This window comes from Nestor notabilis, unplaced genomic scaffold, assembly GCF_000696875.1.
Source record: "Nestor notabilis isolate BGI_N333 unplaced genomic scaffold, ASM69687v1 scaffold9410, whole genome shotgun sequence".
In the NCBI taxonomy this organism is placed as follows: domain Eukaryota; kingdom Metazoa; phylum Chordata; class Aves; order Psittaciformes; family Psittacidae; genus Nestor; species Nestor notabilis.
This window is the reverse complement of record NW_009912454.1, coordinates 1-9,235: the sequence shown is the minus strand read 5'-3', so window position 1 is coordinate 9,235 and position 9,235 is coordinate 1. Positions and strand designations below refer to the sequence as shown.

At 45.5% G+C, this 9,235-nt stretch overlaps 1 protein-coding gene across 1 annotated transcript; it reads right to left on the bottom strand.

Annotated features, from left to right (window-relative positions):
* Positions 1–95: 95 nt before the first annotated feature.
* On the bottom strand, positions 96–6,290 carry LOC104409593 (kinesin-like protein KIF9; the record flags this gene model as incomplete). Its single annotated transcript, XM_010019510.1, has 7 exons — positions 96–302; positions 988–1,080; positions 1,191–1,274; positions 3,486–3,710; positions 4,796–4,902; positions 5,448–5,613; positions 6,190–6,290. Coding segments are annotated over 7 exons (983 nt in total), but the record flags the coding sequence as incomplete, so codon positions are not given.
* Positions 6,291–9,235: the final 2,945 nt, after the last annotated feature.

Here is a 9,235-nt window from a genome sequence, read left to right as displayed (position 1 = left end):
AGTTGCCGGCTGGGTTTAAACCACGACAGTTCTGTCTCCTGCACATGCTGAGGAAAACCAGACATCCTTTGAACAGTGGCGAGTTCTGTGTGTTTCTATGTTATGACTTTAGAACTAGGAACTGTCAGGGGCTGCTGTGATGCACAGCTCTTACCCAGTGAGTCCTTGAGGACGTAAGTGAGCTTGCTTTGCCGAAAGGAGATGTGGTCCCTCTTAGGATCAGCCAGGGCAGTGACGACTTGCTCCAGGAATGACAGAGACTTGTTGATATACGTGGCTTCCTTCAGAAGCTGTCCTTCAGACTGTAATGAAAGATCAAAAGGCAAATGTTCCACAACACAATGCTTCTGGTGGAACCACAGGAGGGAGCATATTCCTCACTGAGAGTAAAACTCTGCTTGTCTCTGAGGATAAGGAGCTAATTCAGACCCAATAAATTCATGAGCTATAGCTTTCTTCAGTTTGAAAACAAGTTTTCAGACACCTCAATTTTTCATTACAAGTCTACAAAGACCACTGCCTTTCCCCCGAAAGGGTAAATTACGTTTTGGCATTGGGCTGACACAATTTCTACTCTGCTCAATGCAGAATGTCACACGGCACCTTAGAAGCTTTCAGTCGTTGAGCCCTAACACCCTATGAAAGTTTCAGTAGTTTGCCTGCCATGACCAGAATTTACACTGTCACTGCTGGAATGAAGAGGAAAATCAAAGGTTCTTTGAGAAATTACGGACTCAAGTTAATCAAGTCTGAGTTGGATTGGAAAGCACATGCAGGATAGGAGTTACATGTGGACTTAGAAATGATACACAGCAGCTGCAAACAACTAAGCACCCTGTGACGTGTTACCATGACTTACAATTTCTCACAGTGTCGCCTGTTTATCACAGGCTGAATTCTGTTGTGAGGAAGACCTGTAATTTCACCTCCATCTTGTTTATTACTGGGCTCATCACCACAGACTGAAACATTTCTTCCATTACTTACTCCAGACTTGCTCAGTCTCTCTGAGCCTGCCAGATCTATTAAGTTGATTTTAGAGTTAACGCATTTGACATCTGAGAAAAATCTGAAACGAGACTGAGGAAGAAAAGAATATAAACTGTAGACAAAACTGAAATACAGTAAAAAACAGATGTGTAAAGATCCTCAGCCATTTGAGTCCCCAGAAAAACTGCTGGGCCACTTACCTCGATGTAAATAGTAAAGATGCAATGGGATCTGGACGAATGCTTGTTCAGTGCATGCTCTGCTATCACCCTTTTGCTCTCACCCTGCAAATGAAGAAAAATTCAAGACAGTGTTTTTAAACTTCTGCATTGGTAGAATAAAAGGAAATGAGAAATCCACAGTTAAATAAATGGCAGTTCAATCTTCACTCCATAGAGACTGTAACTCCCATCAGCTGGTTCTCAGAATCACAGAATGGTTTGGGTTGAAAGGGACCTTAAAGCTCATCCAGCTCCAACCCCCCCTACCACAGGCAGGGACACTTTCCACTAGAGCAGGTTCGTCCAACACCCCTCCCACCAAGCCCCATCCAGCCTGGCCTTGAACACTGCCAGGGATGGGGCAGCCACAGCTTCTCTGGGCAACCTGTGCCAGGGCCTCACCACCCTCACAGGGAAGAACTTCTTCCTCAGATCTCATCTAAATCTCCCTTCTGTGAGTTCCAATCCAACCTCCTTGACCTGTCCCTACCAGCCCTTGTCAAAAGCCTCCCTCCAGCTTTCTTGTTGGCCCCTTTATGCACTGGAAGCTGCTCTAAGGTCTCCTCAGAGCCTTCTCTTCTCCAGGCTGAACAATGGTTAGAGCAGAGTGGGAGCTCACCATATTTGCCTTGCTTTCTTACTCAAAGGCCTCTCAAACCATTTCACAAGGGGGTTGGCAAAGGTCTCAGTTTACTATAATAATGCCTTTTACTGAAGACCATTTCCACTTTCAATGCTCAGCTCACAGAATTGTGGCTTTCTGAGGAACAATCAGGCAAGCCTTGCTCAGAGGCAATACCTCCCTGGCTGTTTCAGTTTCTTTATGACTAGAAACCCAAAGAGTTCCCAACCTTCAAATGTCATAGAAAAGTCACATGTACACAATAGCCACAAATCGGTAATGCCTGCTTACAGGAAAAGACAGCAACATAGAAAATGATGTGGTAACTGCTTGTTAGGAATGCCAGGCTATCACAGAGCCATGCTGTCAGGCTGGCAAGGCAGAAAAGAAAACGGAAGGCTCTACGGCACAGAAATGCTCTTGTCAATAGGTTTCATAGCAAACATCTGCCTGGCTCTCAAAGGGCGATGACTTTTGAGAGCTGGAAGGTCAGTCACTGGCTCCACACTAGGGAGTGTCAAGCAAGAAAGCGAAGAGCTTTAGGTATAAATACTATCAAGCCCAGCCTACAAATGAGGTGGCCAGCCTCCTCAAAGCCTGGAGCTTTTTCTGTGAACCTCGAACCACAGGCAGAACTCATCTAATGACCCTGAATGGGTCCCCCAGCCTCACTTGCTCTTATTCTGCTAATGGATCTCAAGCTAAGCTGCATTATCATCATACTACTCTTTAAAAAAGAAAAAGAGAGTTCCTGCCAATCACAGAAGCTGGCTTAGGATACCACAGTCACATTATTAAAAAGGCAAGTGAAATACTTCAAGGACACCAGGTGGCTCCTTGTATGAATACACTTCCTGCATACAGACCTAATTCTTTATTCATGTTTTTCTTACGAACTAAAGCATCCACAGTAAAAGAAAGATGCAGGTATAAGTAAACAAACTCCCTTCACAAATCTAACCCCTTGTGTGAACATCTCGCTGTAAAATCTGACTAATATGGTACCTGTGTCATGATCATCCCAAACTATGTGCCGAAGATGCTGCTGTTAAGACTCTTTCCTTGGAACATGGACATAGCTAGGACAGGTGTATATGTTTTTTCAGGAAGAAATTGCAGTGTAGGTCAGCTGGTGGGTCTAAAAGGACACTTTGTACTAAGCCACTCACCAACACACTTATGTGATAACCAGGGTCATGAAAACAAGTCTCTTACGCTGTCCAGGACCTCGGCCTGCTGAAGGGGCCAATGAGATAGTGAGATAAACCTTTTGAAATTAAGGCAGATTCTGTGGCTGCCTTCTCTATTTTGGTGCTGCCTGAAACCTCTGCTGCCTGAAATCTTCCAATTTTTGCTACTGTGTTCTATGGCCTCACCCCAACATACTTTCTCCATCACTTGACTTGCTCTGGCGTACATTAAAACCACAATTTCCCCAAGGAGATCTTCCAGAACCTCTGTGCCAGGGACATTTTTCTTGCAACAACATGGGCTACTAAGAGTTATCAGTTCTTCTACCCACACAACAAAGAGAACAAAGAGGGTTAAACCTCCCTCCAGCCCTCCTGGCTACCCACCTCCTGCTTTACTGCCTCCTCCCTGTGCTAAGCCAATAAACAATTAAATGAAGTGTAATATTTGTTTTCTCTTGCCTCAAAAAGGAGACTTAGAGCATCTTCCTCGAAGCTAACTGTATGTATAGACAAGCCCTTCACATAAACCCCTTCTGGGCAATCCACAATAGTCATCTGCATGGCACTGCTCCCATCGCTTGTCACGGTGGACAGAAGGTCAAACAGGGTCTCATTGTAGATTTCCAGATAGGATATTCGGATAGTGATGAGTGGATCAATGGATTGTGCAGTTGCTTTGAAGACCTATACAAAGATAAGAAGTTTGCCGACGGCAGTGCTAGTTCACAAACAGAATAATTAGCTATTTATGGTGTTCCAGAAAAGCTATTCATAACTTTCTGAACAGCTATAACTGCATCCACGTGTGTGTAGCTAATTCTGAACAGGGGTTGCCTGAGCACTGACATGGCTAGGTCAACAGTTTTAATATGATTTTGCAAAATGGTAGTGCTGAAAACAATACTTGAAGGCCTGCTTACATTTGGGAAGCAGCAAATAGAATTAAACAGGAACAACCTCTGCAAATGACAATAAAGCATAACTACAGAACTCTTCCCATCTTTGTTTCACAGAATCATCAAATCACTGAATGGGTTGGGTTGGAAGGGACCTTAAAGCTCATCCAGTTCCACCCAACCCTGCCATGGGCAGGGACACCTTCCACTAGAGCAGGTTGCTCCAAGCCCTGTCCAACCTGGCCTTGAACACTGCCAGGGATGGGGCAGCCACAACTTCTCTGGGCAACCTGTGCCAGGGCCTCACCACCCTCCGGTGTCCCTGGAGCCTTCTCTTCTCCAGGCTGAACAAGCCCAGCTCTCTCAGCCTTTCTCCATAGCAGAGGTGCTCCAGCCGTTGGAGCATCTTCTTGGCCTCCTCTGGAGTCACTCCAACAGCCCCACACCCTGCGTGTCAGCTGTCTTTGTGGAACTGGAAAGCATGCTGTGTCACTGCCCAAAGATAAGCAGACCTGTCCCCTCAAAGCACTGCTAAGCTTGTGCCTCTGGACAGGGACATGTCTATGTAGCAACAGGACTAACAAATCAGCATATTTCAAGCCAACACCATCCTAATGCTCTGAAACATCACCATTATCAGAGCACAAGGTCACAGTGTAGTAAAACAAATGTAGAAAGTAACTATGTTTTATAAGGCTCCTTTAAATCTTTAATGATAATAGCTTAGATAAAAAGAATAAATAAAACCACTGCTGGAGATAAATTTAAAACATATTCACCATGTTAAAACACTTCTGTGAGTATCAGTAAGAGCTGATACAAGAGATGTCCTTGCTATTTCTTCCAGTCTCTTTTCCCATTCAGATCCAATACCTGCTGTATAGCTCGTGGTATGATTCCTCGATGCTTGTAATCGGCGGTTGTTCCCATCATGGTGTAAGTTTTACCAGCCCCCGTTTGCCCATAGCACATTATCGTGCCTGGAAAAGATTCAAAAGCAAAAGAATAAACTCCAGAGGTAACATCTGCATTTCTCAAATGGAACACCAATGGGATCTCTCCCTCAGATCAAATCTCCACTTATTGCCAAAAAAAGGCCCAGTGCAAGGTCCTACACCTGGGTCAGGGCAATCCCAAGCACAACTTCAGGCTAGCGGAGACTGGATTGCAAGCAGCCCTGGAGAGGTTGGTCAATGAGAAGCTCACCATGACCCGGCAGTGTGCACTTCCAGCCCAGAAACCAACCATGTCCTGGACTGCATCACCAGCAGCGTGACCAGCAGGTCGAGGGAGGGGATTCTCCCCCTCTGCTCCACTCTGGTGAGACCCCGTCTTGTGAGACTGGCTGCCCCATCACTGGCAGTGTTCAAGGCCAGGTTGGATGGGGCTTGGAGCAACCTGGTCTAGTGGAAGGTGTCCCTGTCCATGGCAGGGGGTTGGAACTGGATGGTCTTTAAGGTCCTTTCCAACCCAACCCATTGTTATGATTCTATCATTCTATGTTAATAAAATAGCAGCAAGTTACCATTATAGCCAATTAGAGCTTCGGACACCAATTTCTTTGCCACTGTCTCATAAACCTGTTCCTGGGATGTGTTGTGAAGGACGCCATCCATCTTAAAGGACCAGCTGGTCTGCCTGCTATTCATAGCTTCTTTTTTGGCATCTTTTTTGAGGCATATTTCTATCCTCTGAAATTCAAAAAGAGATGAAGTTAACTTCAATAACCATGAAGAGTTTCAGCAATTGTTGTCTGAAAAGAAAAAATATGCACTGAAGACCTGTAGGCAAGGAGAAAATAGAGCACAAATAGCAGTATTGTCTTACTGAACTTGACAGTATTTTCTGGAAGAAAAGGTAGCTAAACTCATCTGTTTACCCCTCAGTGATGTGTCTGATCTTTTGTCCCAGGGAAATTATGAATTAAGCAAGAGAAGATGAAGGGAGGAACTTGCATAAGGGAGGATAGAAATAGACTGTTCCACAGGTTGGAACTGAAGTTATCACTGGGAACTCCTCAAGGATCAGTCAGAGTCACAATCCTTTTGAGGATTTCCTCTACTGCATCACCAGAAGTTTGTTTTCCATAGTCACACTTGCTGATACAAAACCACAAGCCTCTGTCAGTGCAGAGAACAGCAAGCAGGGCAAATCAAGATGCATCAAAATGTCATGTGACCTTAAGGATTGGAAGAATTCTGCATTTCAGTGGGCAAAACTGACATCAAATTCCAAACCTTGCACACTTGCAATCTCTTTTTGCCTACCTTGTTGTCTGGCCCAAACTTGACCATATCTTGAGCAAAATCAGCCGTTGGCTTGACTCGCACGAATGTATGGACTCTCTTTCTTACTAGATCCATTCTAACTAGAGAGGAAAAAAAGGAAAAATCAACACTGTTGCATTCACTAAAAAGAAATGTAATGTCATCTGTCATGAAAAGGCAAGCTACAGAGTAGTCAAGTTTAAAAATAAAGTGTTGACAAATGTTCAGTTGCAGTTTCTATTCTTTATTAAAAGCAACTGTGGGCAAAGAGTTGCTGAAAATTCTTTCCAGCATTGTTCTGCTCAGAACACTGAGCATGGACATAGAGAAGGGTATTCCTGATCGTGATTTCCTCTTGTGTACTAGGCATGCTAGAATTTGACAGTACAAGCTTTCCTTCCTCTTAGCCTTGCAAGGAAAATAATTGCAGGAATATGAAAAGGATTTTCTTTTGTCCAGTGTTTTCAGTGTGTGGATGCACTCACAGCCTCCTGGTTTGTAATGTCTGATCATCCAGAACTCTGTTTCAGTCTTCTGAGGATTTGACTAAGATGTGTTGTAGGTGAAACCAAACCAAAAGGATCTCAACAGCACTGCAAAGGGCTGTGCAATCATTGGTATGCCAACATTTCCAGTGCTCTGAACACCAGTTACCTTGTTTACAGTCTGGATTGAATGTGCATTTCTCATATTTTGGAATTAGAACCCCTTATTTATACTAAGCCATAAAAATACTTTAAAGTTCCTACTGAAGATCTGATCTTAAAGTTTCCAGAAGAAACAAAAAAAGAAAAAAAAGTCATGTGCCTGACAATTCCTGATGAAATTCTTATTTTATTCTTCATGTCAGTGTGAATTTAGGGAGTGGCTGTTAATACTCAGCGACACTAGAGGAACTGCTGACTAAAATCCACTGCAGGAGGGCTCAAGGGATACATCCAGCTGCTTAAAAAGCTGCTTTAAGCCCCTGGAACATGCAGATCCTGTGAAAAACAGTTGTGTGATGCCTAGGGACAATTTCTAGTTTCAAATAAAGTATTTTGTAATTCTTGTATATCACGTATTGTGCTCTCTCCAGCACCTTATCTGCTGTGACTGCTCTAAAAAGAAATGCATGGCTGTGAGCTGAACCAAGACTTCTCTTTAATTAAAACAGAGGTGAGCATTTGCATGACTACCTGGTAAAGGTACCGTGGGCTCCTTGTCCTCTTCCCAGATGTCCTCAGTGATTCCAACACAATGACTGCTGTGGAATCCAAAATGGTGCTAAGTTCCCATGACCAAAATCTCTTCAGATTTGGAGACAGTCTCCTATTTGAATGATCTGTGAAAAAACACAGTGATAAAGAAGTGCACAGGTGTCGCTGTAAGGATCTCCTCTAAATTATAGAGATAAAGCTGCCAAACATTTGCCAGTGCTGTGTGAATAAACACAGGAGCAGCACAGGTACAAGTGGAATGGATGGAGAAACAGAGTTTCAAAGTTGGGAGCCAGCATGGAAATGCTGCTCATCTGGTTATCAGGATTGTGAGAGGTCACAAAACTCCAGTACAAAAATAGAACCCAATGTTAGAGTGCTACGTGCCTTATTTCATAGAATAATAGAATCACAGGATAGTTTGTGTTGGAAGGGACCTTAAAAATCATCGAGATCCAACTCCCTGCCACAGGCAGGGGCACCTTCCACTAGAGCAGGTTGCTCCAAGCCCCATCCAACCTGGCCTTGAACACTGCCAGGGATGGGGCAGCCACAGCTTCTCTGGGCAACCTGTGCCAGGGCCTCAGCACCCTCCCAGGGAAGAACTTCTTCCTCAGATCTCATCTAAATCTCCCCTCTGATAGTTTAAAGACATTCCCCCTTGTCCTAAACATGACAGGCAAACTGGGGAGTTAAAGATGCTTGGGGAAAATGACCATGAAGCAGCCCCTAGAATTCCATCTCCAGTGACACTTTGAGCATCGCGTTCAACCAGTTGGACATCAACAATCCAGTACCACCTCCAACCTGAGAAGAACCAGGGGAGAACAGCCCCAAATTACTTCTTCCTTCAGAGTGCAAATCAACCAGAAGAGGAGGGATGAGGTCTTGAGCATGTCTGGGACTGAGTGAGATGGACTGTACCCTCTCAGTGTGTTTGTTGACGACACTGAGCTGTGTGGTGTGGTCAACATGCTGGAGGAAAGGGATGCCATCCAGAGGGACCTGGACAGGCTGAAGAGGTGGGACAGTGCAAACCTCATGAAGTTCTACAAGGCCAAGTGCAGCCAAGTGCAAGATCCTGCATCTGGGTCGGGGCAATCCCAAGCACAAATACAGGCTGGGGAAGACTGGATTGAGAGCAGACCTGAGGAGGACGACTTGGGGGTGTTGGTCCAGGAGAAGCTCCCCATAACCTGGCAGTGTGTGCTTGCAACCCAGAAACCAACCATGTCCTGGGCTGCATCAGCAGCAGCAGGTCGAGCGAAGGGATACTCCCCCTCTGCGCTGGTGCAACCCCCCTGCAGTCCTGCATCCAGCTTTGGAGACCCTTTTTACAAGGACATGTAGTGACAGGACAAGGGGGAATGGCTTTAAACTGTCAGAGGGGAGATTTAGATGAGATCTGAGGAAGAAGTTCTTCCCTGTGAGATTGGTGAGGCACTGGCACAGGGTGCCCAGAGAAGCTGTGGCTGCCCCATCCCTGGCAGTGTTCAAGGCCAAGTTGGACACAGGGGCTTGGAGCAACCTGCTCTAGTGGAAGGTGTCCCTGCCCGTGGCAGGGGGGTGGAACTGGATGAGCTTTAAGGTCCCTTCCAACCCAAACTGTTCTATGATTCTGCAATTCTCTAACATGGAATACAGGTTTACCATGGCCAGCCATGCCCACAGCCCTGCTTTCTGGCTCAGGGGCCAAGGTGGGTGATCTCTCGGGCGCTGGGGTGGAGCAGGGCTTGGCGACAGGGGAAGGATCATCCATGTTTTAGAGAGCAAGGCCTGTGGAGACACCACCTGAGGTGGGGGGCACGCAGCCTTGGGGGCGGGAACGACGAGGTCTGGGGGGGGCT